The sequence below is a fragment of the Mustela lutreola genome, chromosome 8, assembly GCF_030435805.1.
Source record: "Mustela lutreola isolate mMusLut2 chromosome 8, mMusLut2.pri, whole genome shotgun sequence".
NCBI classification, from domain to species: domain Eukaryota; kingdom Metazoa; phylum Chordata; class Mammalia; order Carnivora; family Mustelidae; genus Mustela; species Mustela lutreola.
The window spans coordinates 22092406-22114705 of NC_081297.1; the positions used below are offsets into that span (position 1 = coordinate 22092406).

Here is a 22300-nt window from a genome sequence, read left to right on the forward strand (position 1 = left end):
TAAAGCCTCTGCCTTTGGCTCAGGTCATGATATCAGGGTCCTGGGATCGGGCCCCGAATCGGGCTCTCTGCTCTGCGGGGAGCCTGCTTCTCCATCTCTCTCTGCCTGCCTCTCTGCCGACTTGTGATCTCTCTCTCTCTCTCTCTGTCAAATAAATAAATAAATAAATAAAATCTTAAAAAAAAATACAACAAGAGTTCTAATACCTCCCTTCAAACCTGATTTTAAATACCAAATAAGAAAAATAAGATGGAAATATTAGCTTTTCAAATACATTATTTTTTATCTTTGATAATCTATACATTTTACATTTATAATAAATTACATACTCTAAAAGCCTCACATATCTTCTTTAGTATCACCTGAGCTCTAGAATTATTTAAAACTTGATAGTCTGATAAGAGTTACAAGAAAAACTCATATTCCATTCTTTTTTAAAATATAAAGTTTTACCATTGTTGCAAAGATGTATTTGCAGTGTAGGAATATCATCTCATCTCAATGTAATATTACATACTTCTTAAAAATCAGTATTATATTTTAATCACTCTGCTCCAAGCTTTAGTAGACTTCAAATATTGACACAGTCATGTTTTTAATGTTCTTAGATTTTCAAACTTAGCTCTGAAAACTTCTCAAGGCATTGATTACATGATGGAAAATATTATGTTGGAGCACCAGCAAATTATTTCAAGAGTAAGTTAATCAAAAATTTTATTAATACTCATGAAATAAGGATTTTTGAATGGAGACAAGATTCCAACAAGATAATTTTTCTATAAACATTTTCACAGCTAATATATAAAGGCAAAACATTTGCCTATTTAAAATTATATCTAGGGAAATACTCATATTTAAACATGTAATTGTAGTTACAAGAGATGCATCTCTATTATTAAAATCACCAGCCTTCAGTAATTATGCCAGACAATATTTTGCCCTGTTCTCCCTATGAAGCTGGTCTTATTATTATTCCCACTTTACAGATGAGGAAACTGAGACCACAGAACTAGCAAGTTGACATGCCAGGGTTCAAACCCATCTAGTTAGATGTCAGGGATGGGAACACAAACCAAGTGATGCAGCTACAGTGATATCTGCCTATAAAACATCTCAATTTTGATATAATTGCTCCCATTTATTTATTGACCAGCTATCCAAAAAAAATCAGCATGACAAAATGAGAAACGAGTAGGAAGAAAGAAAGGAAAGAGAGAGAAGAGAAAGAAAGGAAGGAGAGTGGGAAGCAGGAAGCACAATGACACAGTCTGGTTGTCTAACTTGAAGATGAGGGGCCATACAAGAGGAACAGAAAAAGAGCCACATGCAACAAAAGGAGAAAATTTCAGGTATTCTGCCCAAGACGAAGCCTAGGATAAGTAAATGGCTGCTGTGAAAGTTTTTAAGTAAAAGAAAGAAGCAGTGGGGGTGGTTCTAAAAGATATATATATATAGAATCAAACAATTTGCAAGGTATTGTAATAACTAAAAGGTAGGAACCAGATTCAATATCATCACCATGTAGCGTAACTGCACACATAGAAATTTTCTGTGTTGCAGCAAGTCATTGGTCCTGCTTGAAAAGCTGATCCCTTGTTTGTGATAAGGTTGGCTTATTCCTAACAATTGTCAAAAAGTCCTTTTAAGAAGTATTTTTGCCAACAAACTGAGGGTTGCTGAGGGGAGGGGGGTTGGGAGAAGGGGGGTGGAGTTATGGACATTGGGGAGGGTATGTGCTTTGGTGAGTGCTGATTCACAGACCTGTACCCCTGGGGATAAAAATACATGTTTATAAAAAATTAAAAATTAAAAAAAAAAAGTATCGTTGCCGTCAAAGCCAAGCAAAATAACAAACTGCAGTTCACTTACCTAGAATTTAGAGTCAGGACCACCAAAATTATCCAGAAATGTACTAAATATCAACTTTGCTTGAATGTCAGGTGTTTTATGGCAAGTTATACCCACAATATCTCATTTAGCTTTTACATCAACTACCTATGAATTAAGTATCATCATTCCCCCCTCAGAGTTGAGAAGATCATGGCTTAAAAAAAGTAAATTGCAGGGCGCCTGGGTGGCTCAGTGGGTTAAAGCCTCTAACCTTTGACTCAGGTCATGATCCCTGCGGTCCTGGGATCCAGCCGCATCCCGCTCCCCTCAGCAGGGAGCCTGCTTCCTCCTCTCTCTCTGCCTGCCTCTCTGCCTACTTGTGATCTCTGTCAAATAAATAAAATCTTAAAAAAAATAAATAAATTGCTCAAGACCATACAGCTAGGAAATGATGGAGCTAAGATTCTAATTTACATATGAAGTATTTATGCAAACATTTCTAAACAATTAACACCTGATACCTGAACATTGGCTTGCTTTCAATTATCTCTAGGGAAAATACTCGCATTTTAAATTAGGCTGTTTTTATTTGAGAGAAGCATCACTTTTATAAAAAAACTCCAGCTTTCAATTAGTTATGCTGCACCATATACTACCTCTTTTCATGTGATGTTTAAGCCCATCAGATGAGGAAAGGTAAAGAGTTGATTTTTGCTCACTAAAATATCTTAATCAGGGGTGCCTGGGTGGCTCAGTGAGTTAAGCTGCTGCCTTCGGCTCAGGTCATGATCTCAGGGTCCTGGGATCGAGCCCCACATTGGGCTCTCTGCTCAGTGGGGAGCCTGCTTCCCCCTCTCTCTCTGCCTGCCTCTCTGCCTACTTGTGATCTCTATCAAATAAATAAATAAAATGTTTAAAATAAAATATCTTAATCACCTGGTACAAAATGGTGAATGGATGAAGTTCATTGGTTATCAAGTAAAGAAATCAATAAATGATTGGCTTCAGAGCCACCTCAAAGGCTAATGAGAGGTCCATTAGAGCTTCCTAGATAGCCTAAGAAAACAAGTGTTGTTTGAGCTGAAATCAGTATAGCCAAAAGCAACGTAATTTGATGAATTAACCTGTGTAGCATTGTCATGTTACATTTTCCATTTTCCAGGGTGCCTGGGTGGCTCAGTGGGTTAAACCCTCTGCCTCTGGCTCAGGCCATGATCCCAGGGTCCAGGGATCGAGTCCCGTGTTGGGCTCTCTGCTAAGTGGGGAGCCTGCTTCCCCCTCTCTCTCTGTGTGCCTCTCTGCCTACTTGTGATCTCTTGTCAAATAAATGAATAAATAAATCTTAAAAAAAATAATAAATTTTCCATTTTCTATAAGGAGTCAAAACAGCTAGAAAATCCAATCATTCTATAGATAGACTGTCAGGATCCCAAGAATGCATCTATGAGACTCCAGTGTGATATTTTATATCATAAACATCCTGAAAATGATTAAAGAAGGCATAAAATTAGGCATTATAATAATTGATTTCCAAATATCAGCCAAAATTCTACTGCCATAATCAACCACTTGACGAGAAAGAAATTCAAAGTGCTTACCAGACGTGTCGCCACTGTGATCATAAAATGGAGGTGAGCCACCAGTCATCCCATTTCTCCTTGTCCAACCAACCTGCAGACTCTGGTCTCGTGCCATACTACAGAGCCCATTCTCAAAATCACATCTTTCATAATTGGAACCTAATGAGAGAAAAAAGAAAGTAGCTTTCAAAACCCATCTGGCTTCTTAAGAAATCAGACACGAATAGGAGGGGAAAAAAAGAAAAAAAAAGCTTAGCAACAAATGGCAAATATAGATTAACATAATAACATAAGGACTATTTTTCACATTTTACGTCTACTTTATTAATGCAAAGCTTTTTTGCAGATGGCATTCTAATAAATTGCCACACACAAAAACAAGTGTGGTCGGGGGCGCCGGGGAGGCTCAGTGGGTTAAACCTCTACCTTCGGCTCCGGTCATGGGATCAAGAGTCCTGCGTCGGGCTCTTCGCTAAGTGGGGAGCCTGCTTCCCCCTCTCTCTCTGCGTGTCTCTCTGCCTACTTGTGATCTCTCCCTGTCAAATAAATAAATAAAATCTTTAAAAACAAAAAAAAGAAAACACAGTGTGGTCAAACAGAAAGAAGGCCACGTGAGGTCAGGAGACGGAGGACCTAATCCTGGTTTTGTCTCTTGTTACCTGAGTGCCTGCTAAACCACGTAACCAGAGCAAGCCCTTTTCTTCCCTTGTAAGATTGGAATAATGACATCCGGCCCTCTCCCCTTCAAATGGTTGCTATGAAATTCTAATGATGTAATTTATGTAAAATAGAACTCTTAGAACCATAAAATATGAGGAATTATTATTCAGGTTATATCTTCAGCTCCACCTCGATATTCCAGGCTTCCAGGCATATCAGAATCTCCCATGTGGACAGAGCACACCACCGAGGACCCTCTCACTGGAGACCAGCCAGCCATGGCTGTGACGCATCCCTGCAATTAAACAGGGCACCTTCCTGTTAAATATCAGTGTTCTTGGAATTCTTGGTGCTTTTATCACAATGGCAATTTCTGGCTATTTAGATCTTTTCCCCAGCTTTAAGTGATCCGAGCAGCTTGGCAGAAGCTGAAGGATTTAGACATTTATCTGTTCACAATAACCACAAGGTCGGGCTTCATTTCATTATCCAACATCTGCGAATGTCACTCTCTAAAAAACAGGTTATCTGGACCACAAATAGCCCGTGCTGGGTTATAGTTCTTAACAACTGTGGAGGTTTGCCTTCGATGAGTTTGTTCTTGCCCTGACTGGTTGCATTAGCCACTGCAAGAGTAAATATGCCAGCGAATAGTTAGGCAGCGTTTGGCAACCCAGTCGGGAAATCATAATTTTTGCTTAAGCATATTTTGGACAAAATATTATTTAACAATAATATATCGGATGCATGCTCTTGAGATCATACATCTGTGTACTGAAAGCTGATTTAGAAATATCACTTTTAAACAATATTAAGTAAACTCGCTTTATTACCAATGGTCTATTTCATTTATTTTTCTCCTAGATCCCTTATTTTGAAAGATTTCATAGACCAGTTCTGTTCTATAATAACAAGAATCTTAATAGCTACAATTTATCAAGGTACTTTGCTCTGTGCTAGGCGTTCTACTTGTGGTTGTTTATTTATTCCTTACAACAACCGTATGGGGCAGGCATTGTTTTCCATTTTAAAAGTGAAGAAGCTGGGGGCCTGGGTGACTCAATTGGTTAACTGTCTGCCTTAGGCTGAGGTCATGATCCTAGGGTCCTAGGATCGAACCCCATGTTGGGATCCCTGCTCGACGGGGAGTCTGTTTCTCCCTCTGCCCACCGCCTCATGCTCTCTCTCTCTCTAATAAATAAATAAATTTTAAAAATCTTTTTTTTTTTTAAAAGTGAGGAAGCTTAAACTCTGTGTTACAGACATGAAGTAATTTGTCTGAGCTAGAACAGCTAGTGAAGGCTGAGGCTAAGATTAGAACCCAGGTCTCTCTCTGACTTCAGGTCATGAACTCAAAGCTCTGTTCTGAGGCCTAATTTATTAGTGCACTCTCCTATTTTGATCAAAAACTTAGAGTCAGAGGTCTATCAGAATCGCTAGTCTGCCCAAGGCAACCAGTATTTCCAGACTGAACTGTCATTCTATTCAAAAGCTAAAAAGTTTGACTAGTTTGGGAATCATACCATGGCTAAATTTACAATTACCATAATGTCTTTGAAATATTTAAAGTAACTGGAATATCCCAATTATTACCTCATGGACCTCTTGTGATCCAGAGAATCTGGCTGAACAAAAAAAAAAAAAAAAGGAACTAAATTATATAATTATTTGTATAGATGTGCGCATGTCATTCAATTAGTTATGCATGCATCTGCACAAATAGATTTTCAAGTTTCCTGCAGTTCCTAGCAATTTTTACAACAATCTATTTGTGATTCTAAAATATTCTAAACTATTTTCATCACCGTATTTCAGCAATTATGTGTATGAAATATACATATATTCTCACATAAGTGTGAAACATTTTTTAAATACCAAGAAATCACTTTGCATTACAATTACTTAGTTGACTTCCGTTCACAATGTTTTGTTCTTTTTAATACAGAAAGATAATCATAATGATTTCTGGAAGTGTTAAAGCTAGAAAAATAGCTAAATAGAACATTTTTTGCTTCTGAAAATCTCAACAGGGATTCTTTTTGTTATAAAATGAATCTAATGAACATACATTTTCAAGTATTTCTTGTAAAAACCACAAACTTCTAATAATTGCTAGATTATTCAAAAATCACATCTGAAAATTTTCCATTTATTTTCCCCCTACACAGTGCTGTATTTTAAAACCCTTTGAACCATGTTTCTTGCACTGTCGCTGACTTGCCTCTTAATTCCATATGCCACACGTCTACATCCAAATCTGAAACTATTTGCTTTGCTAAAATCTGTCTGCGTTAAGAGTTCTGCTATCACAGCCATCACTAAATTGTATTGAGTAAGGCCACAGTTTGACTAGATAGGAAACAATGAGGAGCTGTGTGCAGAAATTTATCAGTAGGATCCACGTTCGTGGGCTTTTTGATGTGTGGAACTCATTTTTCCAATTTTGTGATCCCAAAGGTGGGACGTACTGTACTCAAAGAGGGAGAGTGTTTCCATGTTGTGATCTGAGGTTGCTCAGGAGGCCCAGTTACCCCCAAAATGTCTTCCACAGTGCCAGACTCTCTCATTTAAAATTCACTGAAGAGTTCTTCTTAGATTCAATCATTAACACCTTCATGGGAAGAAAAGCATCAAATTATATCTCCAGGTGATGGTTAACTTAGGGCATACTTCTGAGAAAATGGGTAGGAATAGAATAAACTTTTAAATACTGGTAATGGTGAAAAAAATTGGTACAGAACTCAGAATTAGGTATGGTATGGATCACAATATAAAGTTCTTAGAAGACAGAGAAAAATATAAGAATTAGGAAAGTCTAAAAAGGGCGAGGCAGAAGATATTAAAAGCAAACCATTTATATTACAATTTTGCCTGGGCCTATAATAATAATGCATTTCTCTCTTCCTCTTAAAAGATTCATGAGGCCCAGTTGTAGTCTTAATGATGAGTCCTGCTCTTTCTGAAAAATTGTGACAAAATACTACACGACATAAAATTTATCTTTTAACCATTTTTAAGTGTACTGTTCTCTGGTATTAAGTACATTCACGTTGTCATGCAACCATTACCCCCATCTAACCCCAGAATTTTTTGTTTTTTTCCAACTGAAACTCCATTAAACTCTAACTTCCCATTCTCTCCTATCCCTAACCCCCCATTCTTTTCTGTCCCTATGGATTTGACTACTTGATATACCTACTGTAAGTGGAATCACAGAGTTTGTCCTTTTGTGACTTGCTTATTTCACTTAGTATTATGTCCTCAAGGTTCATCCATGTGGCAGCATATGTCAGAATTTGTTTCCCTTTTGAAACTGAATAATATTCCGTTGCAGGTATATACCACCTTTTGTTTACCCATTCATCTTCTGAAAGGACATTTTGTTTGCTCCCACCATTTGATATTAGGAATAATGCTATTATGAACACTGGCATACAAGTATCTGTTAGCCTTCCTGTTGTCATTTCTTTTGGATGTAGCTCCAGATGTAGAATTGTTGTGTCATGTGATAATTCCATTTTTAATTATTTGACGAACTGCCATGCTATTCCACAGAAAAGCTAAAAGATTTTACATTCCTACCACATGGCACAAGTGCTCCAATATTTCAACATCTTTGCCAACACTTATTATTTCCTGGAGTTTTGCTTGCTTATAAAAGCCATCCTAATGAGTATGAGGTGCTATCTCATTTTGGTTTTGATTTGCCTATCCCTAATGATCAGAGATGTTGAACATCTTTTCATGTCCTTGCTCATATTTGTGTATCATCTTTAGAGAAATGTCTATTCAGGTCCTTTGTCCATTTTTAAATCAGGTTGTTTTTGTTGAATTGTGAGAGTTCTTTATATGTTCTGTGTATCAATCTAACCTCATATCAGATATGTGATGTGCAAGTAGTTTCTCTTATTCAGTGGATTCCCTTTTTATTCTGATTGTGTCCTTTGATATGCAAAAGTGTTCATTTTTGATGAACTTTAATTTATCCAGGGTTTTTGTTTTGTTTTGTTTTTTTGGTACCTCTGGTTTCAGTGTCCTCCAAGAAACTATTGCTAAATCCAGTATTTTACTTAATCCAGTATTTTACCCAGTAAAATCCAGTATTTCATCCCGAAAGATCCAGTATTTTACTTTACTTAAGATTTTACTTGTGTTTTCTTCTAAGAGTTTTATAGTTTCAGCTCTTACATTTACATTTTCAAACCATTCTGACTTAATTTTGTATGTGGTGTAAGGTAGGGATCCAACTTTAATCTTTTTTGCATGTAGATACAGTTTTTACAACACTATTTGATGAGCAGGCTGTTCTTTCTCCAATGAATGGTCAAGAAATAAATTTCCTTGTCAAAAATCATTTGTCTACATATGAAAGTTTATTTCTGGGCTCTTTATTCCATTCCATTGGCTTATGTGTCTGTCTTTATGTCAATACCAAACTCTTTTAATACCCTTAGCTTTGTAATAAGATTTGAGTCAGGAGCTCTAAGGGCTATAGGTTAGTTCTTTTTTGAAATTGTTTTGGTTATTTGGGGTCCCTTGGTTATTTGGTTATTTGAGGTTGGTTCTTTTTTGAAATTGTTTTGGTTATTTGGGATCCCGTATGTATTCTAGAATGGATTGTACTACTTCTGCACAAAATATTCTTGGGATTTTGATAGGAATTACATTGACTCTGTTCATCACTTTTGGTAATATTGACATCTAAACAATATTTATTCTTCCAATCCATGAACATGAGATGTCTTTTCATTTACTTGTGTCTTAATTTCTTTCAGCAACAATGTTTAGTTTTCTATATAATGTCTTTAGTCTCCTTGGTTATGTTTTAATTTTTAGAGGAAGAAGAAATGTATTTTTATTGAAGTAATATTTACAAATAATATTATATTAGTTTCAGATATATAACAGTGATTCAGTATTTATGTACATTACAAAATGACCACCCCAATAAGCCTAGTTGTCATCTGTCATCATACAAAATTTTTACATTACTAACTATATGTGTCAATTATACATATGCTAATATTATATACTGACTAAATATTACATATTGACTAATATTATATATTGACTATACTACCCAACATAGTATGTTACATTATGTCTTATTTATTTTATAACTGGAATACCATACCTTTTTTTAATTTAAATTCAAGTTTTATTTAAATTAGATTTAAATAAAAATACATATAGTGTATTATTAGTTTCAGAGTAGGGTTTAGTGATTCATCAGTTGCATATAACACCCAGTGCTCATTACATCAAGTTCCCTCCTTAATGTCCATCACCCAGTTACTCCAACCCCCCACCCACCTCCCAAGACTACACCTCCTAATCCCCTTCACACATTTCATCTATCTTCCCATTCTTCTCCTCTCTGAAAACCATCACTTTGTCATCTACACCTATGAGTCTATTTCTGTTTCTGTTTTGTTTATTCTTTTGTTTTGCTTTTTAGATTCCATATATAAGTAAAATCACATAGTATTTGTCTTTCTATGTCTGATTTATTTTAAGTTGGCATAATACCTTTTAGGTTTACCCATGCTATCACAAATGGCAAGATTTCATTCCTTTTTAGGCTTGTAATATTTCATTGTATATATATACCACATCTTTTTATCCATTCAACTATTGCTAGATATAGGTGGCTTCCATATCTTGGCTATTGTAAATTATGTTGTGGTGAACACAGGGGTGTATACATCTTTTCATATTAGTGTTTTCATTTTCTTCAGATAATTACCTAGAAGTGGAATTTGGGATCATTTGATAGTCCTATTTTTAGCTTTTTGAGGAACTTCCATACTGTTGTCCACAGTGACTCTACAATTTATATTCCCACCGACAGTGTAAGAGGATTCCCTTTTCCAAACATCCTCACCAACATTTTTACTTATTATCTTAATAATAGCCACTCTGACAGGTGTGAGATGGTATCCCATTGTTGTTTTGATTTGCATTTCCCTGATGATTAGTGATGCCAGGCATCTTTCCATGTACCCATTGTCCAAATGCATGTCTTTGGAAAAATGTTCATTCAGAACCTCTGCCCATTTCTTAATTGAAATGTTTCTTTGTTTTTTGATATTTTGTTGTATGAGTTCTTCAAATATTTTGAACGTTAACCCCTGCCAGATATAACATTTGTGAATATCTTCTCCCATTCAGTTAGTTGTTCTTTCATTATGTTGATGGTTTCCTTCACAGTGCAAAAGTTTTTTCATTTGATGTAGTCTTATTTACTTATTTTTACTTTTGTTGTCCCTGCCTAAGGAGACAGAGCCAAAATATATATCTATATTTATAAGACATGTCAAAGAGTTTTCTGCCCATGTTTTCTTCTAGGCGTTTTCTGGTTTCAGGTCTTACATTTAGCCTTTAATCCATTTTGGTTCATTTTTATATATGGTATACAAAAGTGGTCCATTTTCTTTCTTTTGCACATAGCAACCCGATGTTTCCAACACCATCTATTGAAGAAACTATCTTTTCCTCATTGTAAAGACTTGCCTTCTTTGTCATATGCTAATCGACCATATAAGTGTGTATTTATTTTTGGACCCTCTATTCTGTTCCATTGATTTATGTGTCTGTTTTTGTGTCTGTACCATACTGCTGTGGTTATAATAGTTTTGTAGTATAGTTTGAAATCTGGAAGCTGTGATGCCACAGAACTTGTTCTGTGAAAAATGCGATGGTATTTTGATAAGGATTGCACTGGGTCTGTAAATCACTTTGGGTAGTATGGACATTTTAACAATGTTAATTCTTCTAATCCATGAACATAATATATCTTTTTATTTATTTGAGTCACCTTCATTTTCTTCATCAGTGTTTTATACTATATTTTCAGAGCAAGTCTCCCACCACTTTTGCTAAAGTTATTCCTAGATATTTTATTCTTTTTGATGCAATTGCAAACTGGACTATTTTCTTAATTTCTCTTTCTGATAGTTTTTTATAAGTTTGTAGAAACACAACAGATTTCTTTGTATTAATTTTGTATTCTAAAACTTTACTGAATTCATGCAGTAGTTCTAAATGGTGGAGTCTTTACAATTTTCTAAATACAAAATCATGTCATCTGCAAGCAGTGACAATCTTAGTTCTTCCTTTCCAACTTAGATGCTATTATTTCTTTTTCTTGCCTCATTGCCGTGGCCAGTAATTCCAGCACTACTTTGAACAAAAGTGGCAAGACTGTCTTAGAGGAAAAGCTTTCCTGATTTTAGAAGGAAAGTTTTCAATTTTTCCCCCATGGAGTATGATGTTAGCTGGGCGGCGGGGCGGGGGGGGGTGGTGTCATATATGGCCTTTATTATGTTGATGCACATTCCTTCTATAACCATTTTGTTAAGAGGTTTTTTGTCAAGTGCTTTTTCTGTATCTATTGAGGTGTTTCCTAAGTATTTTATTTTGTTTGATGATACTGTAAATGGAATTTTTTTAAAAGTTTCCTTTCCAGATTGTTCTTTGCTAGTGTACAGAAACACAACTGATTTTTGGGTGTTGATTTTGTATCCTGCCACCTTGCTAAAATTTTTTATTTGTTCTAACAGGATTTTTGGAAAGAATCTTTACAGTTGTCTACATCAAGATCATATTTTCTGTGAACAGATGATTTCACTTGTTCATTTCCAGTCTGAATACTTTTCTTCTCTAAATGCTCTGGCTGGGACTTTCAGTACTATGTTGATAGAAATGATGAAAGATGGCATCTTTGTCTCGTCCCAGATCTTAGAGGAAAAGCTTTCAGTCTTTCACCAGGCAATATGATGTCATCTGTGGGTTTTCATATATAGCCTTTATTGTGCTGAGGTAATTTCCCTCTAGTCCAATTTTTTTTTTAATTTATTATTTATTTATTTATTTATTTTTATGATTTTTAATTTTTTTTATAAACATATATTTTTATCCCCAGGGGTACAGGTCTGTGAATCGCCAGGTTAACAGCACTCACCAAAGCACATACCCTCCCCAATGTCCATAACCCCACCCCCCTTCTCCCAACCCCCCTCCTCCCAGCAACCCTCAGTTTGTTTTGTGAGATTAAGAGTCACTTATGGTTTGTCTCCCTCCCAATCCCAACTTGTTTCATTGATTCTTCTCCTATCCACTTAAGCCCCCATGTTGCATCACCACTTCCTCATATCAGGGAGATCATATGATAGTTGTCTTTCTCCACTTGACTTATTTCCCTAAGCATGATATGCTCTAGTTCCATCCATGTTGTCGCAAATGGCAAGATTTCATTTCTTTTGATGGCTGCATAGTATTCCATTGTGTATATATACCACCTCTTCTTGATCCATTCATCTGTTGATGGACATCTAGGTTCTTTCCATAGTTTCGCTATTGTGGACATTGCTGCTATAAACATTCGGGTGCACGTGCCCCTTTGGATCACTATGTTTGTATCTTTAGGGTAAATACCCAATAGTGCAATTGCTGGGTCATAGGGCAGTTCTATTTTCAACATTTTGAGGAACCTGCATGCTGTTTTCCAGAGTTGTTGCACCAGCTTGCATTCCCACCAACAGTGTAGGAGGGTTCCCCTTTCTCCGCATCCTCGCCAGCATCTTAGTCCAAATTTCCTAAGTGGTTTTAGCTCCTTCCCTTTTTGAGGAAAGCTATTTATTACATAGCCACAATATTTTACATACCATTCATTTTACCATTTGGAGAATGACTTCCTTCATGTAGATAACATATAAAAACATATTCACAAAAAATTATCTTTGCTCTCATTTAATGTAAAAAATAATGGTCAGTTCCTACAAAGGATGAGATGAATTTAAAATATTCCAATTAAATAAAAGTAAAATTTAATTACACTCAAATTTCAATGAAAGACTGCTATTATTTGGCCTGGCAAGTTAAAATATTAATTAATCTTTACAAGGAAGTATTTATCTTTCACACTGAATTAATTTTAATATTTTCATTCAGACAGAAACAGGAAAAACCCTAACTCACAAAGTTACGTGATAGCAAATGGAATTAGCACTCTATGGCTCACACCAGAATTATCCAATATTATCTTCAATGGATTCTTGTCATACAGTCACCTTTATTCTCAGGTCATTGAGACTGTCTCTGGCATTGAGACTGTCAACTGAGTCATTGAGGCATCTAAGTCAATGAGAAAAAGATTTCCAAACCATGTTTTAACTATAACATTGTTTCACAATTAGTAACCTTCAAAGAAGTTCAGAGTAGTGCTTGTGTCTGGTGATTTCCGTAGAAACACTGACAAGGCATAGCATTAACTCTAGTCTGCAGCAGTATTCACTCAAGTAATAAATGTTGCATAGCTGTTTACATATAATTTTCTATTCCAGAGTAGCAGATTAGCCAAAATATCTTAGGGCTTTTCAGTAGTTTCTATAATGGTGAATACAGGGACTCTACCAGAAAGTTATATATTCTTGCATGAAGAAACTTTGCATCACAGAAACTAATTCAGGCACAAATAAATTCCTCTCATATTTTTTTCTTCCCTAAATATGTTTTCAATTTCTTTCAAAATAAGTAAAATTTTTCTTCCAAATCCTATCAAGCATCTCAAGACTTATTCACTGGAAATCACAATTTTTTCTGGGTTGTAAAGAACATCATATCATATTATTTCCACTTTTGTTGATGGAAACTTATTTAATAGCTGTGATTCAAGGTTCTTGCCTTCATATTTTTGGTAACTTTGACCAAACAATGCAAGTCTTCTCTCAAGATTCCTAGCCAAGTCTTTAGGGTCAACCAGCGCATGTAGAAATGGCGTTTATTGACAAACAGAAAAGATGAAAAGAATTGCAGGAGTTCTAGCCATGTTTATATGCTGGCTTCAGAAGATACTTTGCTTGTGGAAGAAACAGTTTGCCATTTGATGCCACCAGATGTCTTTGAAACTTTTTAAGGGAACTTGTATTCTGAATTTCCTTCTTGGATGATGTCAATGCACACTTGATCAGTAAAACAAGAACAGACTACATGGCAAGACTGAGTAGTTGCATCAAATCCCACGATGAAAAAAAAAAAAAAAATAGTGCTGTTGACAGATCTAGCCTAGTAAACTAGTCTACCTAGCATTTTTTGACTCTGTGTGCCATCAGTCTTCTAGAATATGGGATGAATGAGGTAAATTCCCCATCCTCAAAAGTTAATATTTTGCTTTTCCATGACCTCCTTCAGAATATTAATGAAACTATTGGCAGCTCTGGTAGGATAGCACCCATAAAGGCAAACACTGAAGATTTTGAGAATTTTAGGTGTTTTGTATAGGATTTATGAATCTAGAATCTGAAACCCTCTTTGTTTATTTTAAGGACTGCAATTCTAGAATGAGGACCTTTTGAAACCACATCAGAATATTTTATCCAACCACCCCAAAATGGTGATTTCTCTGGGCTTACCTAGAAATTCAGACCCAAATTCCAACTTTCAGAATTAAGATAATTCTTTTTTCTTTAGTTTTTTTTTTAAGTATAGTTGACATACAACATTACATTAGTTTCAGGTGTACAAGGTAATGATTTAACAGATACATTACACTTCACTCCCAAGTGTATCTACCATCTGTCACCATACAATGCTGTTACAGTATCATTGATTATAGTCCCTATGCTGTCCTTTCGTTCCCATGACTTGTCATTCCATAACTGGAATGCTGTAATCTTCTACTACTTTTCTTATTTATTTATTTATTTATTTATTTATTTATTTTCATTTAAATTTGATTGGCCAACATATAGTACATCATTAGTTTCAGATGTAGAGTTCGATAATTCATCAGTTACCTACAACATCCAGTGCTCATCACATCACATGCCCTCCTTCATGCCCATCATCCAATGGGCAGATAATTCTTCATAATCTCACTGTTTGAAGCCCCCAGTGGAGCCCACAGTGGAACTGTGACTGTATACTATTCTGGTAAACTCTGCAGTTATGCCTGTGATATCCAGGCAGAAGGAATACAAAAATCAGTAAACTAGAATATATAAAATAACAGTTGCAATGTAACAAAAGCATTGTAAATAAGACAAAAGAGGAACAATACTTTCAATGTATTTGACAAATAGTTCTCTTCCAGGTAAATATATCAAACATAAGATACATTCTTTCATAGAAATATGGGCAAAATTCCTGAAAAGGCAACTCACAAAACTTACAGAAAGAGAACCACAGGTGACAAAGTGTTCCAACTTCACTGTCAATCATATGTCACAGTTGAGTTTTGAGAAAAAGTTAAAAGGCAAATAAGAGAACAGGAGTTCTGTTCAGCATCACATGGCCTACATGTATAAAATGACTTTGTTTTCATTTCTACAATAAGCACAGTAGAGGAGCTAATAGAATAAAATTCCATTTTATTCTGATTTTAAAAACAACAGATGTTATTTGGGAAAAGTTGAAATATAAATATGCACAAAAAAGAAAAGTCACTTGTAGTTCTAACACCTACACATTATTCTATCTAGTATTTTATATGCAATGCCATACTCTATTTTTAAGTATATGTATTGATCAGTTATCATAATTTTTCTTTTGACAATATATCATGAGCTTTCCACCACTTTTAAGCAGCACCAAAAATTATGACAGATGGCTGCACAGATGTCCATAGTATAGATGCATCATAATTTATTTAAGCATTAACCTAATATTATAAAATGACATTTTTCCAATTTCCACCATCTTAAATAATGTTGTGATGAGACTTTTAACATGCACTCTTTCTAAATGTTTTCCTAGAATAAACTCTTAAAAGTGAAATTACTAGTCAAAGGGCATGATCACTTTTTAAAATCTTTATTCAAACTTCAAAGATACTACCAAAAATGCAAGAGTTTATTAACACCACTGCCTACAGTATATAAAAAATGTTCATTTTTCATACCCTTCACACTATGGACATTTTCTTTTGTAATTTATGTGTATTTAATTTTTTAAATTATTGAGAGCTTTTGGGTTTTGACTATGATATATGACTGACGGTGAAGTTGATCATTTCATCACATGTGATTTTTCCCTTTCTATAAATTTTGTGAATGATCTTTTCAGGACTTTTACCCATATTTCTATGAGAGAATGCATCTTTTATTTGATGTATTTACTTGGAAGAGAACTATTTGTCAAATAGGTTGAAAGCATTGTTCCTCTTTCATTTTTATTTACAATGTTTTTGATACACTGAAACTGTTTTTATATTCTAATTCACTGATTTTTGTACATTCTTCCTTTCATGTAATGCATAAAACAGCCCTTCCTCATCCAAATATTTACCCAATATCAATATTCAAAAATATATATTTGAGGATTTATTACACCTCAAAGCAAAATTTTTCCTGACTTCAAAACATATCATCAAGAATAATAAAGACTATGGCTTTATCTTCTACATTTAACATTTACCTTATGGAAACTTTGATGTGTGGAGTAAATAAGAAATTTATTCCATAAAACAGTCTCATCTTCACTGGTTGCAAATAAAAACACAGTTAGTGTTGTATGTGGTTAGAATTAAGGGTACCAGGGTGCACCTGGGTGGCTCAGTCAATTAAGTGTCTGCCTTTGGCTTAGGTCATGATCTCCAGCTCCTGGGACTAAGTCCCATATTGGGCTCTCTGCTCACTGGAGAGTCTGCTTCTCCCCACTTCCCGCTTCTGTGTCCACTCTCTCTTTCTCGCTCCCTCTCAAATAAATAAATAGAATCTTAAAAAAAAAAAAAAAAAGAATTAAGGGTTCCAGAATCAGACAGAACTGGTTGTGAATTCCAGTTCCTCCACTAAATAACTCTGTGTCCTTTGGCATTTTTATTTACTTAATCTGAGCCTCTTTTTTTTTTTTTTTTTAAGATTCTTTATTTATTTGACAGTGAACCTCTTTTTACCAAGCTGTAAATTGGGAACAATAATATTTCTTACTATTTTGATGTTTGGTAAAGATTAAATGAGATACTCTATGGAAATTTCTCAACAATTTTTGACCTATAGGAAGTACTATGAACTGACTTCGAATGCCACCATTACTTTTTAATATATTATAGATATTGTGTTATATTTCTTAATATTTTTATATGTAGAAATATTATTATTTCTAGTGATCAGATGCTTTTCTAATTTTGAACTTTAACAATGTTGGAGTAGTTTACATGATACGCATTATAAACCTACTGATAAAAGTTTTTCCCCATTATTAATCATTTTCTTCCCCACTGCTCTATTCTAGCTATTCTCACACATTTTCCTGAATGAACTTACAAATCACTTTTATTAGATTTCCAGATAAATTCCAAAATTTATCCTGTATAGAATTTAAGGAGATTGATTTCATGGACGTGAAAAATATACATATTTATGCTACTGAAGCACACCATTAGGAAATAGTCTTGTCATGAGTCTTTCTTCCATACATCAGTAATTTTTTATAATTTTTCTTCAGCTAGGCTCTATATATTTATTATTAGATTTTTTAAATTTTATTGTGCTATGGACTGAGTATTTGCATCCCTTCAAAATTCATATGTTAAATCTCTAATCCCCAGTGTTAAAATATTTGGAGGTGGGGCCTTTGGGAAATTCTCTCTTCCTCTCCCTCTGTCCCTCAACTCCCCTTTTCTGCACATGTGTGTGCTCTCTCTCTCTCTCAAATAAATAAATAAAACTTAAAAAACAAAAAACAAAAAACAAAAAAACCCAACAGCTATCTGCAAACCAGGAGAAGGGCCCTCATCAAACACCAAATCTGCCAGTATTTTGATCCTAGACTTCTCACCCTCCAGAACTATGAGAATTAAATGTTCTTTTTGTTTAGGCCACCCAGTTTACGGTATTTGTTATAAGAGCTCAAACTAACACACTTTGCTTAGAATTTTTAGTTGTTTCATGAAAATATATGTCAAACATTTTGCATACATTATAGTAGTAAGATAAACATTGTACATGAAATCTCACATTTCATTCATTAATTAACTTTGTACTTAAATGAACTACTTTTTTATCTTATTTTATTTATTTGTTTGACAGAGAGAGAGATCATAAGTAGGGAGAGAGGCAGGCAGGGGTGGGGTGAGCGGGAAGCAGGCTCCCTGCTGAGCAGAGAGCCCCATGTAGGGCTCAATCCCAGGATCCTGAGATCATGACCTAAGCTGAAGGCAGAAGTTTAACCGACTGAGCCACTCAGGCGGTCCTTAAATGAACTACTTTTTAAAAGTAGTTGACATGTCATCCTATTAAAGAAATAACATTTGTACTTAAACATCACCTGATTAAACACTGTCATCTCTCAAATTTTGAGACTGTACCTGTAAGGTAATTTTTACATTTTTTACATATAAATTTAGATTTATATGAAGTAAAAACCTTTTGAATAAATTTCTTCTTCCTAAATCCAAAAAGTTTGCAAAAGAAATAAGGTAAAACCTCAACTCTTATGATGTATTCCTTCAAATCAAAGTATATAAATAGATTCCTATCTCCTTGTAAAAACACTAGACCAAATGGAAACTTCTTAAGTGTGACAGGTATATAGGAGAGAAAAATGTCAATTTAACAGAATATATCTTTTTCATTTGAGTCACGAGTTAGCTCTAAAAGTGAATGCATGTAACAGTTAATTTTAATACTGACTTCAGGTATGCAAAAGTAATTATCTAAGAATATTTATTTTCCGGTGACACATCAACAGTGAGGATCCATTTCATGAGATATAGCTCAACACTTATCAGTAGTAGTTTATAATCTTCTGGTTGACTTGCCTTTGAATGGTTGCAATATAAGCAAGGCTCCTTTCTTTATTGTTAAGTAAAAATATAACAGTCAAGACTTTGCATATCAAATAATTTTGAGAAATTGCTAGGAGAGAAGTTAGATTCTCTCTGTATTTGACATAAGGGTTCCGATATTAAAATAAACAAATATAAATCAAAGAGAATGATGGGCAATGGGGATCAGCATGGAAGTAATGTAATGTTTAGAACATGATTTTTTAAAAAGATACCCAGGACTATAACATTTATTTCCCTGTCTCAGGATATCAGTAAATTATATTGGAGAGGGGTTCTTGTCAATACAAGAACCAAACAGTTGTGATACCTAAAAAATTATTTTCCTTAATCATTATATATTAAATGCTCAATCTTGTATATAAGTAGAATTTATTTCATTGTGAAGACTGTCTTTTTAAAACTCTCATCTTTAAAAAAAAATCTGAGGGGCACCTGGGTGGCGCAGTGGGTTAAAGCCTCTGCGTTCAGCTCAGGTCATGATCCCAGGGTCCTGGGATCGAGCCCCTCATCGGGCTCTCTGCTCAGCAGGGAGCCTGCTTCCTCTTCTCTCTCTCTGCCTGCCTCTCTGCCTACTTGTGATCTCTGTCAAATGAATAAATAAAATGTTTAAAAAAAAAAAAAGATTCCAGTATTCTGAAAAGGAGGTCCATCATGTAAAATAAGAAAATTCTCGGGCACCTGGGTGGCTCAGTGGGTTAAGCCGCTGCCTTCGGCTCAGGTCATGATCTCAGGGTCCTGGGATCGAGTCCCGCATCGGGCTCTCTGCTCGGCAGGGAGCCTGCTTCCTCCTCTCTCTCTCTCTGCCTGCCTCTCTGCCTGCTTGTGATCTCTGTCTGTCAAATAAATAAATAAAATCTTTAAAAAAAATAAAAAAAAGAAAATTCTCAAAAACTTATTAATAGAATCAGTTGCATCTGAAATTCAACTACAACTAGGCCAATTTCATTACAAAAAGTCAACATAGTAATCTATTTCTTTAAAGGTCACACCATTTGGATGCTAAAAAGAGACACAGGTTGATTTTTTTTTTTTCAAAAAGGGCCTATTTTAACATCATTAAAAAGTTAACTTTTTTTTTTAAAGAAGTGTCATCTATAAGTTTGAGCGTCACAAATTTTTATGAGAAAAATCGCTTGCCATCATTATTCCTCCCCAATATTTTCCCCCTCCTGTGGTGTACAAAAGCAACTCACACTTCATAGTGATTCTCAGTTTTTATCGACAAGGTTATAGTCCAATTTTAAATAAAATACCAAAGTGGAAAGTTCTCAGGAACAAAAATGAAAAATGAAAAAGCCAAAAGGTGATCTCCTAATGTAACATTTAAAATGAAATCTGTTTATTCGACAGATCTGGTTCCTTCGTTTCTCTCCACGGCCGCGAGTTATTAGAATTTTTCATGCAGCCCAGACCTTTTGCACTCGGCAGCTTTCCCCTTCTTTCACATTAACCTTTTCCCTGAAGCAGGACCATGCACGTTATCACAGCAAGCGTGCGAAAGGAAGCTTCACAGAGATTAATAAGGGAAGGGACTTTGCACTTCTTGTCAAACCAGCCAAGTGGTTCCTCTTTGCTGCTCACCAAAGAACAGGAAAGGTTTTCCCAGACAGATGAGAGAAAGGGCAGCACACCCACATTCAGCCTCTCTGGGCAAATTAGACAAATATAAATGAACCCTTGTCTTCGGTGGCATTTTGTATTTAACAGTTACTAACGGCATGATCGCTGTCCCAAACTATGGGAAACAAATCAATAGCTTGTTTTCTTCCGCAGAGAAGAGATTTTTTGCTATTCACTATTCTTGTTCAACTCCAACGACAACTGACTACGTAAGTAGAAGTCCAACAATAGCAAAACTGAATATATAGAAACTAAGCAACAATAGCAAAAATGAAGATATGGAAACCTAGCAACAATAGCACAACTGAACATGTAGAAACTTATTTTAGTAGAAGAAAATGAAAAATTCCATAAACATGAATTAATATAGCATCTCAATAAAAACTAGAAAATATGTGTAAGGTGTTCTAAACTACTAGAATTAGTGCCTCCCAATAACTGAACCAGCAGTTACTATGAACCAACAATGAACTCTCTTAATTGTATGAAAAGGTCGTCTGTGAAAGGTGATAGCTCTCATTCCACTAGTGAAATGCAGTGTTCCTTCAGGATGTCGGATTGCAAGAGAAACGATAGAAACACACTTGTCTTTATCCATATCTTGCCTTGGTGAACAGTTTCCTTTTTCATATGGTACCAGTTAACAATGGAGCATTTTCCTGCTGCTGAAAGTCAATTTATCTCACTTTACAACCTCTTGTAATGAGATAGAGGGTCAAGGTCACACAAATGGTACATAGTTTATGCAGGATCCAAATCTAGGTCCTGCCCTCTCCTAAGCTGTTTCAAGCACCCCAGAATCAAAGGATTCAAGCCCATGCTGTACTCCATATGCAGTTAGTACCAACCTCATTGGGAGGTAGTGTCCTATAAGCAAAAATCAAATCTACTCATGCAACCTAAAAGTCGTTTCAAACATTTCCATCTTGAAGCCAGATTTAGGCTCATCATTTCCATCACAGCATTTTAAAGCTTCAGTCATGAGCTTCTTTTGAATTTTGTTTCCCTGATACATTAAAAGCTACATGACTGCATATCACTTCCTTTTTTATAATCAGTTAAAACTAGTTTAGAATACATTCCCTTCCGTTAGAAGCTTAGCAATGTGATATAGTTTCATGAGAGGAATTTTGGTCTAAGAACCCACCTCCTTATTGAAAAGTATATTTTACTTTCCGATTTACATTAAAGGCATATAAATGAAACTAGGGCCAGTTACCTAGCCAAATCTCCCTGGGCTGCCTGTCGGCCCCTGGTTTGAAGGTGTCCAGGGACTTGAAACTGTGCAAAGCAGAAGAAAAGCACTTACATTGCTGTTCATCACTCTTGTCCCCACACTGATCCGTGAAGTCACACACGTTGTCAGGAGGCAAGGACAATCCATTGCCACACTGAAAAGCTTCCGTTCCTTGCTGAACCCATGTGGAGATAAAAGCACAAGCAATCCAAAGGAAACAAAATTCTTCATTCCTTGAGAATGCTAACATTTTGGCCAAGAAGAAGAGTATCACTTGATAGGTCTCTGGAAGATCAGGAGGTGATAATAGGTGAAGCTATAATTAGAAACATCCTTTCTCTTTTCTCTACTCTTTCTTTTCCAGGATTGTCTCTTACAATCGGATACTCTTGCAACTGTAACAAATGACTCCCAGAGCAATTCATTTACTCTTTCAGAGGAGTGTCTTTAGAAAATATTTAACTTGAGCAATTGCACCATTTCTGTATCTAGCTAGATGTGGATAGTTATTGCCCTGTGCATACCATATTTAAACAATGTAAGCCTTTATGATCATGCTATCTCCTGAAAGAAAATTTTAAGAAA

The 22300-nt window shown here is 35.3% G+C and overlaps 1 protein-coding gene across 3 annotated transcripts in view; it reads right to left on the reverse strand.

Moving 5' to 3' along the window:
• The window catches only part of MALRD1 (MAM and LDL receptor class A domain containing 1), an 808982-nt gene extending 786896 nt beyond the window's left edge, over positions 1-22086 (reverse strand). For all 3 annotated transcript variants that reach the window (XM_059183995.1, XM_059183996.1, XM_059183994.1), the window contains exons 1-2: positions 21788-22086; positions 3429-3569 (exon numbers count right to left, since the gene is read on the reverse strand). In XM_059183995.1, coding sequence (XP_059039978.1) covers positions 3429-3569; positions 21788-21965 — 319 coding nt within the window. In that variant the 5' untranslated portion in view covers positions 21966-22086. The remainder of the gene's footprint in view (positions 1-3428; positions 3570-21787) is intronic.
• Positions 22087-22300: the final 214 nt, after the last annotated feature.